Source organism: Microchirus variegatus, assembly GCF_963457635.1.
Source record: "Microchirus variegatus genome assembly, chromosome: 7".
NCBI lineage: Eukaryota > Metazoa > Chordata > Actinopteri > Pleuronectiformes > Soleidae > Microchirus > Microchirus variegatus.
In genome coordinates, this window is record NC_139808.1 from 32416295 (window position 1) to 32440491 (window position 24197).

The 24197-nt window shown below is 46.5% G+C and overlaps 1 protein-coding gene across 1 annotated transcript in view; it reads left to right on the forward strand.

Moving 5' to 3' along the window:
• Positions 1–24197, forward strand: part of syne2b (spectrin repeat containing, nuclear envelope 2b) — a gene marked incomplete at its 5' end in the record, with an annotated part of 83882 nt that overhangs the window by 20021 nt on the left and 39664 nt on the right. Inside the window, 4 exons of the mRNA XM_083892057.1 lie at positions 128–264; positions 598–727; positions 834–1007; positions 1103–7867. Of these exons, the coding sequence (XP_083748183.1) occupies positions 128–264; positions 598–727; positions 834–1007; positions 1103–7867 (7206 nt within the window). The remainder of the gene's footprint in view (positions 1–127; positions 265–597; positions 728–833; positions 1008–1102; positions 7868–24197) is intronic.

The window sequence follows — 24197 nt, forward strand, 5'->3', positions numbered from 1 at the left end:
TCGATTAATCTCGGTTTGAGTGTTTTCTCATGTTTTTCAGCATCTTAATCAGTTTTGTACAGAGAATAACCTTCAGACGTGAGTTTTCCTGTTTGTTTGATGTGGGGTTTTTTTGTCCTCCTCTCAGAACTGCGAGAAGTCACTGGAAGATTTGGGCGTGAAAGTTCACGACCTCCGCGAGGAAGTAAAGTCGTCGCCGGACGTCACTGAGCTTCCTGTAGATATCATCCGAGTGGTCCAGTCTTTATGTCAACAACATGACAGGTGACGAGTGACGACATCTTTGTGTTACATTTTAAAATATAGATACGCCACAACGTTCTCAGCTGGGATTCTTCTATTTCAATTTAGTTTTCAATTTATTTTCCAGTAAAAGGTCATGCTGCTCTTTTTTATCCAGTGAAACACAGAGTTCTCTTATATTTATTTATTTATTTATGACTAATTTGAGGCACACAGAGATTACATCTAGTCTTATACTTAGGATTCACTGTCTACATGTTTTGTCCATGTTTATCTTATTTCATATCTAGTACGATGCATAACAAATATGTTAAATTTATGGTGTTTTTAAATGGTGTTTAATTGTGTCCTCAGTCTGAAGTCCAGGCTGACTGAGCATCGAGGCACCTGCACCACAAACACAGTTCGCTGCCTCAGAGATTGTCTTGATGCCCTGCAGCAGTGGAGTCAAAGCAAACCATCGCACACCATTTCCTCTGTGCAGGTTTCCTTCTTTATTTTTTCCTTTAACATGTTATACACTGTTATCTGTATATTTGACACACTGATGTCATCAGCGTGGACATAAACGTCTTTCCTCCTGGTTTTAGGGGACGTTAGATGAGGGTGAAAAGTTGCAGGCCAGACTGCTGGAGGCGCGTTCTCATCACGAGTTTCTGACCGACTGCCTGACTCCAGTTCTGTTTGTGAAACTGGAGAGAGACGGTTCAGAGACTCTCCGAGAAGCAGAGACTCACAAAAGCTCCCTCAACTGGAGCCTAACGGTATTTGGACTTTAATTTCAAAACAAGTCTTATTCTAGCTTATAGATATTCAAGTAATTTTGTGGTAAATAATGCGTTTTTCCTCCTTATTTAAGGACCTTGAAGAAGAGGAGAAACAAAGACAACATGACCTTCAGTCCGCTGATGTCCAGTCCATTAGTCCGAAGAAGAAGAAGACCGGGACCTCTATCGTGGCACCACCAAGAAAAAGCAAGCGCTCACCCGAGAAAAAAGCCCAAGTTAAGCTGGAAAAAAACATTCCATTAACAGGAGAATCGACATCTGCTGAGGAGGTCTTGTCAGTTTCAGTTGAGGCGACGCAAACTGAGACTTCGGCGTCGAAGCCTGACGTGACAGACGTCATGGAAGACACCAAAACTGCTGCAGAGGAAACGACTGTTTCAGAAACCATCACCAAACAAAGTTCCATCACGACAGAAGAGGCACAGCTTGAAAGTTCAAAGCCCGATGTTACAGCCGAACGCAGTGAAGCTGTGGCTGGTGAACCTTCACTGATCCGAGAAGAAACTACACCTGTACCATCCAGAAGAAAGACCAAAACTTTGACCACAGTCTCATCCAGACCACTTATTCTGGAAGGGACCGATGTTGACGGTGAACTCACCAAGAAAGTTCATGAGATCCCAGAATCACTCGCAGAGCAAGTCAAGACCACGGCAGAGCTCGGGCAATCTGGTGAAGAGGCAATGAGTCCAGAAGTGTCCCAGGGGATCACTGATGCAGCAACAGATGCCGAACAACCCAAGTCTGGTCTTCAAACACAAGAGTTTGAGAGTTCAGAGGTTTCCACAGTTTTAGAGCCGTTTACTACACAGACTTTAATTACTGATTACTTTGAAGAGATTCAGGAAATTGAGAAAGAACCTGAGGATGGGGAAACTTCAGTTGTACAGGTAACAATGGAGTCGGCTGAAACTGCTTTTGTGGAAGAACCTAAACTCTTGCCAAGTGAAGAACGGGTGGAAGACACCAAGACTGAAACACCTGAAGCTGATATTGTGGAGGAAATTAAGGGCATACCACCCAGAAAGAAGTATAAGAGTGATGATGTTTCCATTGCTCCTGAGCCAGGAGCTGAGGAGTCCGCATCTGTGGTCAAAGAATCAGACAAGTTTTTAACCACAGAGTTTGTTTCAGGGCTGCTTTCAGAGGCAATTGAGATTTTACTACCAAGGCGAAAGTCAAAGGATCCAAAACGTCCTCAGAAACACACGGATCAGCTGGAGGAACCTGAAAGTCGAACGTCTGACTTGAGTTCGAAGGAGCCAACTGAAAGTGCTGGTGTTGCTTCTCGAGATGAGGAACCTAAAGATGATACGAAAGAATATGATGACTCAAAGACGTCTTCAATTACAAAGGAGGTCACTGATAGAACTGAAATTACTGTGAAAGAATATAAGCTTTCTCCAACTAAAAGAAGACCAAAGGGACCAAAGCTCTCCCCTGGACATGGAACCAAAGAGGTGGGAGAAACTAAGCAACTGCCTGACAGCCAGGAGCCATCCGGAGAGCAAACTGAAAATGTTGTGGAAGGAATTGAATCCCAAACTCTTGAAGTCTCCACAGTTACAGAGCAAATGTCTCCCCACGATAGAACAGTTGGTGCAGAAGAACCCGAAAAGTCGCCCATTGCCACAGAGTTTGGTGACGGTCAAGCTGAACTTGTTGTTGTGGAAAAAAGTAAATTATCGCCACCAAGGAGAAAGCCAAAGAGAACCGAGCTTCCTCTAAAACCTGCTGAGGATGAGACATCTCAGGCATTGGAGGAGCCAGAAGGTCAGAAACCTGCTGTGATTTCCAGTGTCCAAAAGGAAGAAGCTCTTGACGTTCCCCCAGCGTCTGAAACAGATAAATTAGCTGATGTGAAACCTCAACAAAATAAGACAGAACTTGATGATCAAAAGTCCTCAACTCCAGATGAGGCCACAAGCCAGATCTTGCCAGCCAGAAGAAAGTCAAAAAGTCCAAAAGTGTCTCCAGAACTTTCTCACAAGGAGGAAACACAGGCTGTGGAAAAACCTGAGAGTCGGATAACTGAAGCTGCTGGTGTGGAGGAACCTAAGGCTTTACCCAGCAGGAGGAAGTCAAAGAGTCCAAAGGTCTCTCCAGAACTTCCCTGCAAGGAGGAAACACGTGCTATGGAAACGACTGATAGTCAGATAACTGAAGCTGCTGTTGTGGAAGAACCAAAGGTTATACCCAAGAGGAAATCAAAGAAAGGCCCTGACAGTCCAAAGCTATCTCCAACTGAACCAACTGAAATGACCGTTGAGGTGAAAGGAAAGCTGTCGCCAACGAAAAGAAAACCAAAGGTCCCAGAACTTTCTCCTGAAGTTGTCACTCAGGATGAGGAACAGATTGTTAAAGAGCCTGAAATACAGACGTTGATAGAGCAAACTGAGACTGATGTTACAGCACCACGAGCAACAGTGTGTGACATTACTGCTGCTGTGGAGTTCAAGGAAGGAGGGAATGAGCTTGAAACCCATAAAGCAACTTCAACTGGACAGGAAGTCACTGAAGCAACTGAGATTACTGCTGTTGAGCAAAGTAAGGTCTTGCCCAGTAGAAGAAAGACAAAGAGTCCAAAAGTTTCTCCAGAACTTTCTCACAAGGAGGAAAAACAGACCATGGAGAGGCCTGACACTCAGATAACTGAAGCTGCTGTTGTGGAAGAACCTAAAGTTGTACCCAACAGGAGGAAGTCAAAGAAAGTCCCTGGCAGTCCAAAACCGTTTTCAGCTACAGAGGCGGATGCAGGGAAAACTGAAATAACTGTTGTTGAAAAAGGAAAGCTGTCACCAAGCAAAAGAAAAACAAAAGCTCTCAAAGTTTCTCCAGAGCTTTCTACCACAGTCCTAGCAAAGACTGAAGAGTCTGAAAGTCAAATACCATCTTCAGGCCCAGAGGACATCACAGAATCAACTGACATTTCTATGGTGGAAAAGGGAACACCAGATGTTACTGTTGTGGAAGAAACAATGCTTATACCGACGGTTGAGGTTTGCACAGTCCCAGAGGCAGTCTCTGCTCCTGAAAGACCTGCTGATGTAGATGCTGAAGACGGTACGAAGACACTCACTGACGACAAGAAGCCTGTCAGAACTGTAGAGATCATCAGAGAGAAGACTGAAATAGCAAATGTGGAAGAAGATAAACCCCTAAACCAGGAAATGAAGCCAGTTTACCCAGTAGCTGAAGGCGACTCCACTCAGACCACTTCTGTAGAAACAGAGTCAGAGGTGACAGAAATGAGCCCAACTGAGAAAGAAATAATTAGACTGAGTGAATCTTTGAGTCATCTTAAGCTGATGGAAACCACACAAGTCACTGGTGCACCTATAAAACCTTCTTACAAGGAAACATGTGTCACTGAAACGCCTGAGAGTCTAATAGCTGAAGCCGTGGTCACGGATGAACCTAAGGTTAAACCCAGCAAAAGGAGGTCAAAGAAGAGTGCTGATGGTAAGAAGCCATCTTCAGTGGTCACAACACTGACCAAAATGACTGTGGTGGAAAAAGAAATTATTTCACCAGAACTTTCCTTAGAACTTGCTGAGAAGGAGCCGATTCAGACTGAGAAGACAGAAGATCTAATGTCATCCAAATTTCAAACCGATGTTGCTGTCATGGAAGAAACCACACTTTTGACAGGAGAAATATCCAACACTGTTGAGGTTTGCACAGTTCCAGAGGTAGTCTGTGACCTTCAACGGCCTGCTGATGGAAAAGATGAAGAAACTAAGAAAGAACTTGACATTGTGGAATCTGCAGAGGTTGCTACGGAAAAGTCTGAAACCGCAGTTGTGGAAGAAACTAAACCCAGAAGTCAGGGGGTCACTCATCTTGTTACGTCAATTGCCCGTCAATTTGTAGACATGATGACTTTTCAAGGTGGAGTTTCAGACGTGAATCAGGAAGTTCCAGTTGTTGTACAGACTGCAGATACTCACCAACCTCAACTGGAGAGGGATGCTTCTCCTCCTCAAGATGAACCCCCAGCGTCTAAAGATGAAACTAAAAAGGCCCAGTCTGTAGTTGCTCAAACACAACCACCTGTCTCTACAGAGCCCATAGATGCACCACATGAAGCAGAAGAAGACACAACAGAGATTCAGAGGAAGGATATGAATGACAAAGGAACCACCCAGGCACCGGAGATAAAGACAGTTCAACCTGAAGCTGAAGGAGACGCCACTCATGAAGCAGAGGCAGATGTGACACTTATAAGCCCAACTGAGCAAGAAATAATCAAACTTAGTGAAACCATGAGTCATCTTAAGCTCATCAAAACCACAAAGAAAGAAGATAAATTCGACAAGGAACGTGGTGTCGTTCCACAACTTGATATAGAAGAGACGCCAAAAGTAGATATCACTGAAACAAGTAGTGTCCAAGAACAGCCTTCTACACTGTTGTTACATGACGTAGACAAACCACCCAAAAGTTTGGATGAAAACATTTCCATTGAGAAAATCCACATAGAGCCTGAAGTGCGGGTCATACAACTAGATATACAGACCACCACAGAGGGCCAACAGCCAATAATAAGTATTCAAACAAATGCCCAAGAAGAAAAAGAGCCAGAAATCAAGGATCCGATTACTGCTGATGTTAAGCCAGAAGACACCGCAGGTGAGGTCGCTGAGATTAAGGTGCAAGAATGCAAAGTTGAAAGTCAAAGCAATGTTGTTCAAATAGACTCTGAATCGCTTCAACCAGGTGACACAGAGCCAGAAGTCACAGAAACAAGCCTGGATGAGGAAAGCATTGCAAAACCAAGTCAGAGTGGAATCGGGACCATGAAAGATACAGAAGAAAAACCAAAAGAAGAGCGTCCTGAAGCATCACCACATGTAACCGAGAGCCTGGGTGAAAAGATGGTGACGATTCATGTGGAGCGTGAAATACGCGTCATACAACTCGATATGCCGACTACTTTCGAGGAGCACGAAGAAACGTGTGTCAAGATAACAAAAGAGCCAAAGACAGATGTACAAACCCAGGGCGACAACAAGCTTTTAAACAAAGATGAGACCATGGCTGATGAGCACTCACAAGGAGCTGCTGATCAGACAAAAGAAGTCAAGACAGTCACTGATTTGACACCGGCTCAGCAGAGTGAAGGACAGAAAGACACTTCAAAACCAAGAGAAACAGTGACAAAGACAGGCCTTAGGGATCGTGAAGTTCAAGATGACCAGTCTGATGTTTCTACAGAGGAGTTTTACGATGCCCCTCAAAGTCTGGATGAAATGTCTGTTAGTGCAGAGAAGATCCATGTGGAGCCTGAAGTGTGTGTTGTACAACCTGATACACAAACCTTTAAGCCAGATCAGACTAATGGTGAGGTGACCATGTTTGAAGTGACAGTTGAGAAACTTGACAAGGAGGAGCCACTGGAGGCTGAGGAGAAAGTCCTCATTGAACCTGTGGTGAGTGTTGTACAACCTGAAATCACCTGTGTTGTCACCACAGGGGTGACAAGGATTGACGACAAGGAAAAGCCAGATCATACTGATGGTGAGGTGACCATGCTGGAAGTGACAGTTGAGAAACTTGTAGATGAGGAGTCATTGCAGGCTGAGGAGAAAGTCCTCATTGGACCTGAAGTTTGTGTCCTACAACCTGCAATCACCTGTGTTGACATGACAGAGGTGACAAGGATTGATGTGGAAAAGATCATCCTGACTAGAGAACTTCCGGACGAAAAGGAGAAGCCAGATCAGACTGATGGTGAGGTGACCATGCTGGAAGTGACAGTTGAGAAACTTGACAAGAATCAGCCACTGGAGGCTGAAGAAACCATTTGTGTCACCACACCTAAAGAACCACAGGCAGATGAAGGTGCATCTTTGAGTCTGGATGAAACATCGGTGAGTGTGGAGAAAGTCCTCATTGAGCCTGAAGTGTGTGTTGTACAACCTGGAATCACCTGTATTGTCACCACAGAGGTGACAAGGATTGAGGACAAGGAAAAGCCAGATCAGACTGATGGTGAGGTGACCATGATTGAAGTGAGGGTTGAGAAACTTGACAAGGAGCCGCTGGAGGCTGATGTTAGTGAGGAGAAAGTCCTCATTGAGCCTGAAGTGTGTGTTGTACAACCTGGAATCACCTGTATTGTCACAACAGAGGGCACAAGGATTGACAAAGAAAAGATCATCCGTACAGGAAAAGTTCTGGACGACAAGGAAAAGCCAGATCAAGCTAATGGTGAGATGACCATGATCCTAGTGAGTGTTGAGAAACTTGACAAGGAGGAGCCACTGGAGGCAGATGGAACAATTTGTGTTATAGTTGCTGAAAAGCAAGAGGATGGAGCACAGAGTGATTCCACTGAGCCATCTGTTGATTTATCAGCAGCTCAAGTGAATGAGACATTGCCAGGAATGACTTTGCCTAAGCAGGACCTTGTCCAAGGAGGACATGCGCAACTGATAGAACCTGAAATGCATGATGTATCCAAGAGCCAGGATGTACATGAACTCAAAACTGTCACAACTGAAAATGAATCAACACTGGAATCAAGTATCCAGTTGGAAACAGTTAAAGAAAGCAAGGAGATGATTCGCACAGATGTTGATGACAAGTCGACAGGGAAGACGAGCATGGGAGAAGATAAAGACAAAGCAGCCGAATCTCTGTCTGAACTCGGTGTCACTGATGAAGCTCAAACTGACAAAGACAAAACGGATGCAAGAGAAAAGGAGGAGGAGCCAAAGAGACCCATTCAGGATCAACCAACGGAAACGAGGGCCGAAGTAGATCTGCAAGATGTTCCACTCCCAGCAGCCACCAGTGACAAAGTCAAGATACAGATGGTTGCGTCGTCAAAGGTAAGACATGATCTGATTTCCTATAAGGCAAAGTATTCTGTGGTTTATCTTAGCCTCTTTGAGAAAGTTCAGTTTATGAAATGGTACTTTTGCACAATGAGATGACATAAAATGTCAATCACTTTGGCCGAGCAAAGACATGATGTCATGGCAGCCAATTTGGATAAAGATAGTCTTCCATTGGCTCAACACGATATTTGAATGTAACTCCACGTAGACATATTTCAATTTGGCATTTGACACAGCAAAATATCTTCAGAAGCCAATGTTTTTAATTCTTCATAATGAATGTAAAGTAGACCAGTGGTTCCCAAACTGTGCAGGGAGGGATGACTGAATGATGCATGCAAATGATGCATGTTGCACTAGCATGTACTGTATTTGTGGATATGTTTGTGAAATGATTGGCAGGTAAGTTTATTTGATTCTGCCTTGAACATTCAAGCAAATTCAAGCCAACTGTTCTCTCTCTCTCTGTGCATACACAAAAATACACAAAGCGGATTCATAAGTCATGTGAGCAGAAATGATGTACATCAATGCTGCATCCTGTGCTCGTAAACTGGCAAACGGTAAATGGTCTGTAGTCCTGACAACCACTCAAAGCACTCTCTACGCTATAGTTTGGACATTCATCAATTCACACCCATAAATTCACACATTCATACGGCACACAAATACAGTACGCAGCACTTCCTTTAGCACACGGGTATCATACCCATTCACAAGCTCCTGCCACAGCCATCAGGAGCAACGTAGGGTAAAGTAACTTGCCCAGGAACACATCCACATCCAGAGCAGTGGATTAAATCTCCAACTTTCCTGTTGGAAAGAAGTCAGTTGTTGATTTATTGTCTGTGTGTGGAGAATACGCACACACAGACCTGTGGAAGAAAAGTGATGAAAAGCGACCACAGTGTGTTCTGTGGCTCACAGGCATCACAGAAAAGGTTTGGGAACCACTGGTATAGGCAGAGGCAGAGGGAGTAAGGAGAAAAACATAGTTCTCTTGCTCCAGGGAGTGATGTTGTATTTATATCCATTGTTATGCCCTGTTTGCTGCATGTAGTGTATGTGTTTGCACTCGCTAACATTATTCACAGGTCCAGGATTCAGTTGAACTTAAGGCGTCTTAAAAATCCTCCAATTTCATGAGATATTTACTGAGTATATATGGCAGAAAAAAATATCAATGTTTTGTTTCTCATGAATGTAAAGCAAACATCATCTGTGTTACCAAAGGTTTCTGTGCCGGGTGAAACAGAGACAACGTTTGTACGTATAAGCAAACCTGAACAGGACGTCAAGCCTGATGAGATGAAGTTGATCTATGTGGAGCGTCAAATACGCTTCATACAACTTGATATGCCGACCACTCTTGAGGAGGATTTTACATTTGTCACGACAACAAAAGAGCCAAAGATGGATGTGGATACTTCAAAACCAAGAGAAACAGTGATGAAGACAGACCGCATGGATCATGAAATATGTGTTTTACAACCTGAACCTGAAGTTTGTGTCCGACAACCTACAATCGCTCCTGTTGTCACCACAGAGGTGACAAGGATTGATGAAGAAAAGATCATCCTGACTGGAGAACTTCCGGAACACAAGGAAAAGCCAGATCATACTGATGGTGAGGTGACCATGCTCGAGCTGACAGTTGAGAAACTTGACAAGGAGGAGCCACTGGAGGCTGAGGAGAAAGTCCTCATTGAACCTGAAGTTTGTGTCCGACAACCTGAAATCACCTGCATTGTCACCACAGAGTTGACAAGGATTGACGACAAGGAAAAGCCAGATCGGACTGATGGTGAAGTGACCATGCTCGAGGTGACAGTTGAGAAACTTGTAGATGAGGAGAAGCCAGATCAGCCTGATGGTGAGGTGACCATGCTCGAGGTAACAGTTGAGAAACTTGAAAAGGAGGAGCCACTGGAGGCTCTGGAGAAAGTCCTTATTGAACCTGAAATTTGTGTCCGACGACCTGAAATCACCCGTGTCGTCACCACAGAGGTGACAAGGATTGACGACAAGGAAAAGCCAGATCAGACTGATGGTGAGGTGACCATGCTGGAAGTGACAGTTGAGAAACTTGACAAGGAGGAGCCACTGGAGGCTCTGGAGAAAGTCCTCATTGAACCTGAAGTCTGTGTCCGACAACCTAAAATCACCCGTGTTGTTACCACAGAGGTGACAAGGATTGACGACAAGGAAAAGCCAGATCATACTGATGGTGAGGTGACCATGCTCGAAGTGACAGTTGAGAAACTTGTAGATGAGGAGAAGCCAGATCATACTGATGGTGAGGTGACCATGCTCGAAGTGACAGTTGAGAAACTTGACAAGGAGGAGCCACTGGAGGCTGAGGAGAAAGTCCTCATTGAACCTGAGGTGTGTGGTCTACAACCTGAAATCACCTGCGTTGTCACCACAGAGGTGATGAGGATTGACGACAAGGAGAAGCCAGATCATACTGATGGTGAGGTGACCATGCTCGAGGTTACAGTTGAGAAACTTGACAAGGAGGAGCCACTGGAGGATGAGGAGAAAGTCCTCATTGAACCTGAAATTTGTATCCGACGACCTGAAATCACCCGTGTTGTCACCACAGAGGTGACAAGGATTGACGACAAGGAAAAGCCAGATCATACTGATGGTGAGGTGACCATGCTGGAAGTGACAGTTGAGAAACTTGACAAGGAGGAGCCACTGGAGGCTCTGGAGAAAGTCCTCATTAAACCTGAAGTCTGTGTTGTACAACCTGAAATCACCTGTGTTGTCACAAGGATTGACGACAAGGAAAAGCCAGATCATACTGATGGTGAGGTGACCATGCTCGAAGTGACAGTTGAGAAACGTGTAGATGAGGAGAAGCCAGATCATACTGATGGTGAGGTGACCATGCTGGAAGTGACACTTGAGAAACTTGACAAGGAGGAGCCACTGGAGGCTCTGGAGAAAGTCCTCATTGAACATGAGGTGTGTAATCTACAACCTGAAATCACCTGTGTTGTCACCACAGAGGTCACAAGGATAGACGACAAGGAAAAGCCAGATCATACTGATGGTGAGGTGACCATGCTCGAAGTGACAGTTGAGAAATTTGACAAGGAGGAGCCACTGGAGGCTCTGGAGAAAGTCCTCATTGAACCTGAAGTGTGTGGTCTACAACCTGAAATCACCTGTGTTGTCACAAGGATTGACGACAAGGAAAAGCCAGATCATACTGATGGTGAGGTGACCATGCTGGAAGTGACAGTTGAGAAACTTGTAGATGAAGAGAAGCCAGATCATACTGATGGTGAGGTGACCATGCTGGAAGTGACAGTTGATAAACTTGACAAGGAGGAGCCACTGGAGGCTCTGGAGAAAGTCCTCATTGAACCTGAAGTGTGTGGTCTACAACCTGAAATCACCTGCGTTGTCACCACAGAGTTGACAAGGATTGACGACAAGGAAAAGCCAGATCATACCGATGGTGAGGTGACCATGCTGGAAGTGACAGTTGAGAAACTTGACAAGGAGGAGCCACTGGAGGCTGAGGAGAGAGTCCTCATTGAACCTGAAGTTTGTGTACGACAACCTGAAATCATCTGTGTTGTCACGAGGATTGACGAAAAGGAAAAGCCAGATCATACTGATGGTGAGGTGACCATGCTGGAAGTGACAGTTGAGAAACTTGACAAGGAGGAGCCACTGGAGGCTGAAGAGAAAGTCCTCATTGAACCTGAAGTTTGTGTACGACAACCTGAAATCACCTGTGTTGTCACAAGGATTGACGACAAGGAGAAGCCAGATCATACTGATGGTGAGGTGACCATGCTCGAGGTTACAGTTGAGAAACTTGACAAGGAAGAGCCACTGGAGGATGAGGAGAAAGTCCTCATTGAACCTGAAATTTGTGTCCGACGACCTGAAATCACCCGTGTTGTCACCACAGAGGTGACAAGGATTGACGACAAGGAAAAGCCAGATCATACTGATGGTGAGGTGACCATGCTGGAAGTGACAGTTGAGAAACTTAACAAGGAGGAGCCACTGGAGGCTCTGGAGAAAGTCCTCATTGAACCTGAAGTCTGTGTTGTACAACCTGAAATCACCTGCGTTGTCACCACAGAGGTGACAAGGATGGACGACAAGGAAAAGCCAGATCATACCGATGGTGAGGTGACCATGCTGGAAGTGACAGTTGAGAAACTTGACAAGGAGGAGCCACTGGAGGCTGAGGAGAGAGTCCTCATTGAACCTGAAGTTTGTGTACGACAACCTGAAATCATCTGTGTTGTCACGAGGATTGACGAAAAGGAAAAGCCAGATCATACTGATGGTGAGGTGACCATGCTGGAAGTGACAGTTGAGAAACTTGTAGATGAGGAAAAGCCAGATCATACTGATGGTGAGGTGACCATGCTCGAGGTTACAGTTGAGAAACTTGACAAGGAGGAGCCACTGGAGGATGAGGAGAAAGTCCTCATTGAACCTGAAATTTGTGTCCGACGACCTGAAATCACCCGTGTTGTCACCACAGAGGTGACAAGGATTGACGACAAGGAAAAGCCAGATCATACTGATGGTGAGGTGACCATGCTCGAAGTGACAGTTGAGAAACTTAACAAGGAGGAGCCACTGGAGGCTCTGGAGAAAGTCCTCATTGAACCTGAAGTCTGTGTTGTACAACCTGAAATCACCTGTGTTGTCACAAGGATAGACGACAAGGAAAAGCCAGATCATACTGATGGTGAGGTGACCATGCTGGAAGTGACAGTTGAGAAACTTGTAGATGAGGAGAAGCCAGATCATACTGATGGTGAGGTGACCATGCTGGAAGTGACAGTTGAGAAACTTGACAAGGAGGAGCCACTGGAGGCTCTGGAGAAAGTCCTCATTGAACCTGAAGTCTGTGTTGTACAACCTGAAATCACCTGTGTTGTCACAAGGATTGACGACAAGGAAAAGCCAGATCATACTGATGGTGAGGTGACCATGCTGGAAGTGACAGTTGAGAAACTTGTAGATGAGGAGAAGCCAGATCATACTGATGGTGAGGTGACCATGCTGGAAGTGACAGTTGAGAAACTTGACAAGGAGGAGCCACTGGAGGCTCTGGAGAAAGTCCTCATTGAACCTGAAGTCTGTGTTGTACAACCTGAAATCACCTGCGTTGTCACCACAGAGGTGACAAGGATGGACGACAAGGAAAAGCCAGATCATACCGATGGTGAGGTGACCATGCTGGAAGTGACAGTTGAGAAACTTGACAAGGAGGAGCCACTGGAGGCTGAGGAGAGAGTCCTCATTGAACCTGAAGTTTGTGTACGACAACCTGAAATCATCTGTGTTGTCACGAGGATTGACGAAAAGGAAAAGCCAGATCATACTGATGGTGAGGTGACCATGCTGGAAGTGACAGTTGAGAAGCTTGACAAGGAGGAGCCACTGGAGACTCTGGAGAAAGTCCTCATTGAACCTGAAGTCTGTGTTGTACAACCTGAAATCATCTGTGTTGTCACAAGGATTGACGACAAGGAAAAGCCAGATCATACTGATGGTGAGGTGACCATGCTGGAAGTGACAGTTGAGAAACTTGTAGATGAGGAGAAGCCAGATCATACTGATGGTGAGGTGACCATGCTGGAAGTGACAGTTGAGAAACTTGACAAGGAGGAGCCACTGGAGGCTCTGGAGAAAGTCCTCATTGAACCTGAAGTGTGTGGTCTACAACCTGAAATCATCTGCGTTGTCACCACAGAGGTGACAAGGATTGACGACAAGGAAAAGCCAGATCATACCGATGGTGAGGTGACCATGCTGGATGTGACAGTTGAGAAACTTGACAAGGAGGAGCCACTGGAGGCTGAGGAGAAAGTCCTCATTGAACCTGAAGTTTGTGTACGACAACCTGAAATCACCTGTGTTGTCACAAGGATTGACGACAAGGAGAAGCCAGATCATACTGATGGTGAGGTGACCATGCTCGCGGTTACAGTTGAGAAACTTGACAAGGAGGAGCCACTGGAGGCTGAGGAGAAAGTCCTCATTGAACCTGAAGTTTGTGTACGACAACCTGAAATCACCTGTGTTGTCACAAGATTTGACGACAAGGAGAAGCCAGATCATACTGATGGTGAGGTGACCATGCTCGAGGTTACAGTTGAGAAACTTGACAAGGAGAAGCCACTGGAGGATGAGGAGAAAGTCCTCATTGAACCTGAAATTTGTGTCCGACGACCTGAAATCACCTTTGTTGTCACCACAGAGGTGACAAGGATTGACGACAAGGAAAAGCCAGATCATACTGATGGTGAGGTCACCATGCTCGAAGTGACAGTTGAGAAACTTGTAGATGAGGAGAAGCCAGATCATACTGATGGTGAGGTGACCATGCTGGAAGTGACAGTTGAGAAACTTGACAAGGAGGAGCCACTGGAGGCTCTGGAGAAAGTCCTCATTGAACCTGAAGTCTGTGTTGTACAACCTGAAATCACCTGTGTTGTCACAAGGATTGACGACAAGGAAAAGCCAGATCATACTGATGGTGAGGTGACCATGCTGGAAGTGACAGTTGAGAAACTAGTCGATGAGGAGAAGCCAGATCATACTGATGGTGAGGTGACCATGCTGGAAGTGACACTTGAGAAACTTGACAAGGAGGAGCCACTGGAGGCTCTGGAGAAAGTCCTCATTGAACATGAGGTGTGTGGTCTACAACCTGAAATCACCTGTGTTGTCACCACAGAGGTCACAAGGATTGACGACAAGGAAAAGCCAGATCATACTGATGGTGAGGTGACCATGCTGGAAGTGACAGTTGAGAAACTTGACAAGGAGGAGCCACTGGAGGCTGAGGAGAGAGTCCTCATTGAACCTGAAGTTTGTGTACGACAACCTGAAATCACCTGTGTTGTCACAAGGATTGACGACAAGGAGAAGCCAGATCATACTGATGGTGAGGTGACCATGCTCGAGGTTACAGTTGAGAAACTTGACAAGGAGGAGCCACTGGAGGCTGAGGAGAAAGTCCTCATTGAACCTGAAATTTGTGTCCGACGACCTGAAATCACCCGTGTTGTCACCACAGAGGTGACAAGGATTGACGACAAGGAAAAGCCAGATCATACTGATGGTGAGGTGACCATGCTGGAAGTGACAGTTGAGAAACTTGACAAGGAGGAGCCACTGGAGGCTCTGGAGAAAGTCCTCATTGAACATGAGGTGTGTAATCTACAACCTGAAATCACCTGTGTTGTCACCACAGAGGTCACAAGGATTGACGACAAGGAAAAGCCAGATCATACTGATGGTGAGGTGACCATGCTCGAAGTGACAGTTGAGAAACTTGACAAGGAGGAGCCACTGGAGGCTCTGGAGAAAGTCCTCATTGAACCTGAAGTCTGTGTTGTACAACCTGAAATCACCTGTGTTGTCACAAGGATTGACGACAAGGAAAAGCCAGATCATACTGATGGTGAGGTGACCATGCTGGAAGTGACAGTTGAGAAACTTGTAGATGAGGAGAAGCCAGATCATACTGATGGTGAGGTGACCATGCTGGAAGTGACAGTTGAGAAACTTGACAAGGAGGAGCCACTGGAGGCTCTGGAGAAAGTCCTCATTGAACCTGAAGTGTGTGGTCTACAACCTGAAATCACCTGCGTTGTCACCACAGAGGTCACAAGGATTGACGACAAGGAAAAGCCAGATCATACTGATGGTGAGGTGACCATGCTGGAAGTGACAGTTGAGAAACTTGACAAGGAGGAGCCACTGGAGGCTCTGGAGAAAGTCCTCATTGAACCTGAAGTGTGTGGTCTACAACCTGAAATCACCTGCGTTGTCACCACAGAGGTCACAAGGATTGACGACAAGGAAAAGCCAGATCATACTGATGGTGAGGTGACCATGCTGGAAGTGACAGTTGAGAAACTTGACAAGGAGGAGCCACTGGAGGCTCTGGAGAAAGTCCTCATTGAACCTGAAGTCTGTGTTGTACAACCTGAAATCACCTGCGTTGTCACCACAGAGGTGACAAGGATGGACGACAAGGAAAAGCCAGATCATACCGATGGTGAGGTGACCATGCTGGAAGTGACAGTTGAGAAACTTGACAAGGAGGAGCCACTGGAGGCTGAGGAGAGAGTCCTCATTGAACCTGAAGTTTGTGTACGACAACCTGAAATCATCTGTGTTGTCACGAGGATTGACGAAAAGGAAAAGCCAGATCATACTGATGGTGAGGTGACCATGCTGGAAGTGACAGTTGAGAAGCTTGACAAGGAGGAGCCACTGGAGGCTCTGGAGAAAGTCCTCATTGAACCTGAAGTCTGTGTTGTACAACCTGAAATCATCTGTGTTGTCACAAGGATTGACGACAAGGAAAAGCCAGATCATACTGATGGTGAGGTGACCATGCTGGAAGTGACAGTTGAGAAACTTGTAGATGAGGAGAAGCCAGATCATACTGATGGTGAGGTGACCATGCTGGAAGTGACAGTTGAGAAACTTGACAAGGAGGAGCCACTGGAGGCTCTGGAGAAAGTCCTCATTGAACCTGAAGTGTGTGGTCTACAACCTGAAATCATCTGCGTTGTCACCACAGAGGTGACAAGGATTGACGACAAGGAAAAGCCAGATCATACCGATGGTGAGGTGACCATGCTGGATGTGACAGTTGAGAAACTTGACAAGGAGGAGCCACTGGAGGCTGAGGAGAAAGTCCTCATTGAACCTGAAGTTTGTGTACGACAACCTGAAATCACCTGTGTTGTCACAAGGATTGACGACAAGGAGAAGCCAGATCATACTGATGGTGAGGTGAACATGCTCGAGGTTACAGTTGAGAAACTTGACAAGGAGGAGCCACTGGAGGATGATGAGAAAGTCCTCATTGAACCTGAAATTTGTGTCCGACGACCTGAAATCATCCGTGTTGTCACCACAGAGGTGACAAGGATTGACGACAAGGAAAAGCCAGATCATACTGATGGTGAGGTGACCATGCTGGAAGTGACAGTTGAGAAACTTGACAAGGAGGAGCCACTGGAGGCTGAGGAGAAAGTTCTCATTGAACCTGAGGTGTGTGGTCTACAACCTGAAATCACCTGTGTTGTCACAAGGATTGACGACAAGGAAAAGCCAGATCATACTGATGGTGAAGTGACCATGCTCGAGGTGACAGTTGAGAAACTTGTAGATGAGGAGAAGCCAGATCATACTGATGGTGAAGTGACCATGCTCGAAGTGACAGTTGAGAAACTTGTAGATGAGGAGAAGCCAGATCATACTGATGGTGAGGTGACCATGCTGGAAGTGACAGTTGAGAAACTTGACAAGGAGGAGCCACTGGAGGCTCTGGAGAAAGTCCTCATTGAACCTGAAGTCTGTGTTGTACAACCTGAAATCACCTGCGTTGTCACCACAGAGGTGACAAGGATTGACGACAAGGAAAAGCCAGATCATACCGATGGTGAGGTGACCATGCTGGAAGTGACAGTTGAGAAACTTGACAAGGAGGAGCCACTGGAGGCTGAGGAGAGAGTCCTCATTGAACCTGAAGTTTGTGTACGACAACCTGAAATCACCTGTGTTGTCACAACGATTGACGACAAGGAGAAGCCAGATCATACTGATGGTGAGGTGACCATGCTCGAAGTGACAGTTGAGAAACTTGTAGATGAGGAGAAGCCAGATCATACTGATGGTGAGGTGACCATGCTGGAATTGACAGTTGAGAAACTTGACAAGGAGGAGCCACTGGAGGCTCTGGAGAAAGTCCTCATTGAACCTGAAGTGTGTGGTCTACAACCTGAAATCACCTGCGTTGTCACCACAGAGGTGACAAGGATTGACGACAAGGAAAAGCCAGATCATACCGATGGTGAGGTGACCATGCTGGAAGTGACAGTTGAGAAACTTGACAAGGAGGAGCCACTGGAGGCTGAGGAGAGAGTCCTCATTGAACCTGAAGTTTGTGTACGACAACCTGAAATCACCTGTGTTGTCACAAGGATTGACGACAAGGAGAAGCCAGATCATACTGATGGTGAGGTGACCATGCTCGAGGTTACAGTTGAGAAACTTGACAAGGAGGAGCCACTGGAGGCTGAGGAGAAAGTCCTCATTGAACCCGAAGTTTGTGTACGACAACCTGAAATCATCTGTGTTGTCACGAGGATTGACGAAAAGGAAAAGCCAGATCATACTGATGGTGAGGTGACCATGCTGGAAGTGACAGTTGAGAAACTTGACAAGGAGGAGCCACTGGAGGCTCTGGAGAAAGTCCTCATTGAACCTGAAGTGTGTGGTCTACAACCTGAAATCATCTGCGTTGTCACCACAGAGGTGACAAGGATTGACGACAAGGAAAAGCCAGATCATACCAATGGTGAGGTGACCATGCTGGAAGTGACAGTTGAGAAACTTGACAAGGAGGAGCCACTGGAGGCTGAGGAGAAAGTCCTCATTGAACCTGAAATTTGTGTCCGACGACCTGAAATCACCCGTGTTGTCACCACAGAGGTGACAAGGATGGACGACAAGGAAAAGCCAGATCAGACTGATGGTGAGGTGACCATGCTGGAAGTGACAGTTGAGAAACTTGACAAGGAGGAGCCACTGGAGGCTCTGGAGAAAGTCCTCATTGAACCTGAAGTTTGTGTACGACAACCTGAAATCACCTGTGTTGTCACAAGGATTGACGACAAGGAGAAGCCAGATCATACTGATGGTGAAGTGACCATGCTCGAGGTGACAGTTGAGAAACTTGTAGATGAGGAGAAGCCAGATCAGCCTGATGGTGAGGTGACCATGCTGGAAGTGACAGTTGAGAAACTTGACAAGGAGGAGCCATTGGAGGCTGAGGAGAAAGTCCTCATTGAACCTGAGGTGTGTGTTGTACAACCTGAAATCACCTGCGTCGTCACCACAGAGGTGACAAGGATTGACAAGGAAACGCCAGATCATACTGATGGGGAGGTCACCATGCTGGAAGTGACAGTTGAGAAACTTGACAAGGAGGAGCCACTGGAGGCTGAGGAGAAAGTCCTCATTGAACCTGAAGTTTGTGTACGACAACCTGAAATCACCTGTGTTGTCACAAGGATTGACGACAAGGAGAAGCCAGATCATACTGATGGTGAGGTGACCATGCTTGAGGTTACAGTTGAGAAACTTGACAAGGAGGAGCCACTGGAGGATGAGGAGAAAGTCCTCATTGAACCTGAAATTTGTGTCCGACGACCTGAAATCATCTGTGTTGTCACCACAGAGGTGACAAGGATTGACGACAAGGAAAAGCCAGATCATACTGATGGTGAAGTGACCATGCTCGAGGTGACAGTTGAGAAACTTGTAGATGAGGAGAAGCCAGATCAGCCTGATGGTGAGGTGACCATGCTGGAAGTGACAGTTGAGAAACTTGACAAGGAGGAGCCACTGGAGGCTCTGGAGAAAGTCCTCATTGAACCTGAGGTGTGTGGTCTACAACCTGAAATCACCTGCGTCGTCACCACAGAGGAGACAAGGATTGACAAGGAAACGCCAGATCATACTGATGGGGAGGTGACCATGCTGGAAGTGACAGTTGAGAAACTTGACAAGGAGGAGCCACTGGAGGCTCTGGAGAAAGTCCTCATTGAACCTGAAGTCTGTGTTGTACAACCTGAAATCACCTGTGTTGTCACAAGGATTGACGACAAGGAAAAGCCAGATCATACTGATGGTGAGGTGACCATGCTGGAAGTGACAGTTGAGAAACTAGTCGATGAGGAGAAGCCAGATCATACTGATGGTGAGGTGACCATGCTGGAAGTGACAGTTGAGAAACTTGACAAGGAGGAGCCACTGGAGGCTCTGGAGAAAGTCCTCATTGAACATGAGGTGTGTGGTCTACAACCTGAAATCACCTGTGTTGTCACCACAGAGGTCACAAGGATTGACGACAAGGAAAAGCCAGATCATACTGATGGTGAGGTGACCATGCTGGAAGTGACAGTTGAGAAACTTGACAAGGAGGAGCCACTGGAGGCTGAGGAGAGAGTCCTCATTGAACCTGAAGTTTGTGTTGTACAACCTGAAATCACCTGTGTTGTCACAAGGATTGACGACAAGGAAAAGCCAGATCATACTGATGGTGAGGTGACCATGCTCGAGGTCACAGTGGAGAAACTTGACAAGGAGGAGCCACTGGAGGATGAGGAGAAAGTCCTCATTGAACCTGAAATTTGTGTCCGACGACCTGAAATCACCCGTGTTGTCACCACAGAGGTGACAAGGATTGACGACAAGGAAAAGCCAGATCATACTAATGGTGAGGTGACCATGCTGGAAGTGACAGTTGAGAAACTTGACAAGGAGGAGCCACTGGAGGCTCTGGAGAAAGTCCTCATTGAACATGAGGTGTGTAATCTACAACCTGAAATCACCTGTGTTGTCACCACAGAGGTCACAAGGATTGACGACAAGGAAAAGCCAGATCATACTGATGGTGAGGTGACCATGCTCGAAGTGACAGTTGAGAAACTTGACAAGGAGGAGCCACTGGAGGCTCTGGAGAAAGTCCTCATTGAACCTGAAGTCTGTGTTGTACAACCTGAAATCACCTGTGTTGTCACAAGGATTGACGACAAGGAAAAGCCAGATCATACTGATGGTGAGGTGACCATGCTGGAAGTGACAGTTGAGAAACTTGACAAGGAGGAGCCACTGGAGGCTCTGGAGAAAGTCCTCATTGAACCTGAAGTGTGTGGTCTACAACCTGAAATCACCTGCGTTGTCACCACAGAGGTCACAAGGATTGACGACAAGGAAAAGCCAGATCATACTGATGGTGAGGTGACCATGCTGGAAGTGACAGTTGAGAAACTTGACAAGGAGGAGCCACTGGAGGCTCTGGAGAAAGTCCTCATTGAACCTGAAGTGTGTGGTCTACAACCTGAAATCACCTGCGTTGTCACCACAGAGGTCACAAGGATTGACGACAAGGAAAAGCCAGATCATACTGATGGTGAGGTGACCATGCTCGAAGTGGCAGTTGAGAAACTTGACAAGGAGGAGCCACTGGAGGCTCTGGAGAAAGTCCTCATTGAACCTGAAGTCTGTGTTGTACAACCTGAAATCACCTGTGTTGTCACAAGGATTGACGACAAGGAAAAGCCAGATCATACTGATGGTGAGGTGACCATGCTGGAAGTGACAGTTGAGAAACTTGTAGATGAGGAGAAGCCAGATCATACTGATGGTGAGGTGACCATGCTGGAAGTGACAGTTGAGAAACTTGACAAGGAGGAGCCACTGGAGGCTCTGGAGAAAGTCCTCATTGAACCTGAAGTCTGTGTTGTACAACCTGAAATCACCTGCGTTGTCACCACAGAGGTGACAAGGATGGACGACAAGGAAAAGCCAGATCATACCGATGGTGAGGTGACCATGCTGGAAGTGACAGTTGAGAAACTTGACAAGGAGGAGCCACTGGAGGCTGAGGAGAGAGTCCTCATTGAACCTGAAGTTTGTGTACGACAACCTGAAATCATCTGTGTTGTCACGAGGATTGACGAAAAGGAAAAGCCAGATCATACTGATGGTGAGGTGACCATGCTGGAAGTGACAGTTGAGAAACTTGTAGATGAGGAGAAGCCAGATCATACTGATGGTGAAGTGACCATGCTGGAAGTGACAGTTGAGAAGCTTGACAAGGAGGAGCCACTGGAGGCTCTGGAGAAAGTCCTCATTGAACCTGAAGTCTGTGTTGTACAACCTGAAATCATCTGTGTTGTCACAAGGATTGATGACAAGGAAAAGCCAGATCATACTGATGGTGAGGTGACCATGCTGGAAGTGACAGTTGAGAAACTTGTTGATGAGGAGAAGCCAGATCATACTGATGGTGAGGTGACCATGCTGGAAGTGACAGTTGAGAAACTTGACAAGGAGGAGCCACTGGAGGCTCTGGAGAAAGTCCTCATTGAACCTGAAGTCTGTGTTGTACAACCTGAAATCACCTGTGTTGTCACAAGGATTGACGACAAGGAAAAGCCAGATCATACTGATGGTGAGGTGACCATGCTGGAAGTGACAGTTGAGAAACTTGACAAGGAGGAGCCACTGGAGGCTCTGGAGAAAGTCCTCATTGAACCTGAAGTGTGTGGTCTACAACCTGAAATCATCTGCGTTGTCACCACAGAGGTGATAAGGATTGACGACAAGGAAAAGCCAGATCATACTGATGGTGAGGTGACCATGCTGGAAGTGACAGTTGAGAAACTTGACAAGGAGGAGCCACTGGAGGCTGTGGAGAAAGTCCTCATTGAACCTGAAGTTTGTGTACGACAACCTGAAATCACCTGTGTTGTCACCACAGAGGTGACAAGGATTGACGACAAGGAAAAGCCAGATCATACTGATGGTGAGGTGACCATGCTGGAAGTGACAGTTGAGAAACTTGTAGGTGAGGAGAAGCCAGATCATACTGATGGTGAGGTGACCATGCTGGAAGTGACAGTTGAGAAACTTGACAAGGAGGAGCCACTGGAGGCTGAGGAGAAAGTCCTCATTGAACCTGAGGTGTGTGGTCTACAACCTGAAATCACCTGTGTTGTCACAAGGATTGACGACAAGGAAAAGCCAGATCATACTGATGGTGAAGTGACCATGCTCGAGGTGACAGTTGAGAAACTTGTAGATGAGGAGAAGCCAGATCATACTGATGGTGAGGTGACCATGCTGGAAGTGACAGTTGAGAAACTTGACAAGGAGGAGCCACTGGAGGCTCTGGAGAAAGTCCTCATTGAACCTGAAGTGTGTGGTCTACAACCTGAAATCACCTGCGTTGTCACCACAGAGGTGACAAGGATGGACGACAAGGAAAAGCCAGATCATACCAATGGTGAGGTGACCATGCTGGAAGTGACAGTTGAGAAACTTGACAAGGAGGAGCCACTGGAGGCTGAGGAAAGAGTCCTCATTGAACCTGAAGTTTGTGTACGACAACCTGAAATCACCTGTGTTGTCACAAGGATTGACGACAAGGAGAAGCCAGATCATACTGATGGTGAGGTGACCATGCTCGAGGTTACAGTTGAGAAACTTGACAAGGAGGAGCCACTGGAGGCTGAGGAGAAAGTCCTCATTGAACCTGAAGTTTGTGTACGACAACCTGAAATAACCTGTGTTGTCACAAGGATTGACGACAAGGAGAAGCCAGATCATACTGATGGTGAGGTGACCATGCTCGAGGTTACAGTTGAGAAACTTGACAAGGAGGAGCCACTGGAGGCTGAGGAGAAAGTCCTCATTGAACCTGAAGTTTGTGTACGACAACCTGAAATCATCTGTGTTGTCACGAGGATTGACGAAAAGGAAAAGCCAGATCATACTGATGGTGAGGTGACCATGCTCGAAGTGACAGTTGAGAAACTTGTAGATGAGGAGAAGCCAGATCATACTGATGGTGAGGTGACCATGCTGGAAGTGACAGTTGAGAAACTTGACAAGGAGGAGCCACTGGAGGCTCTGGAGAAAGTCCTCATTGAACCTGAAGTGTGTGGTCTACAACCTGAAATCATCTGCGTTGTCACCACAGAGGTGATACGGATTGACGACAAGGAAAAGCCAGATCATACTGATGCTGAGGTGACCATGCTGGAAGTGACAGTTGAGAAACTTGACAAGGAGGAGCCACTGGAGGCTGAGGAGAAAGTCCTCATTGAACCTGAAGTTTGTGTACGACAACCTGAAATCACCTGTGTTGTCACAAGGATTGACGACAAGGAGAAGCCAGATCATACTGATGGTGAGGTGACCATGCTCGAGGTTACAGTTGAGAAACTTGACAAGGAGGAGCCACTGGAGGATGAGGAGAAAGTCCTCATTGAACCAGAAATTTGTGTCCGACGACCTGAAATCACCCGTGTTGTCACCACAGAGGTGACAAGGATTGACGACAAGGAAAAGCCAGATCACACTGATGGTGAGGTGACCATGCTGGAAGTGACAGTTGAGAAACTTGTAGATGAGGAGAAGCCAGATCATACTGATGGTGAGGTGACCATGCTCGAAGTGACAGTTGAGAAACTTGACAAGGAGGAGCCACTGGAGGCTCTGGAGAAAGTCCTCATTGAACCTGAAGTCTGTGTTGTACAACCTGAAATCACCTGTGTTGTCACAAGGATTGACGACAAGGAAAAGCCAGATCATACTGATGGTGAGGTGACCATGCTGGAAGTGACAGTTGAGAAACTTGTAGATGAGGAGAAGCCAGATCATACTGATGGTGAGGTGACCATGCTGGAAGTGACAGTTGAGAAACTTGACAAGGAGGAGCCACTGGAGGCTC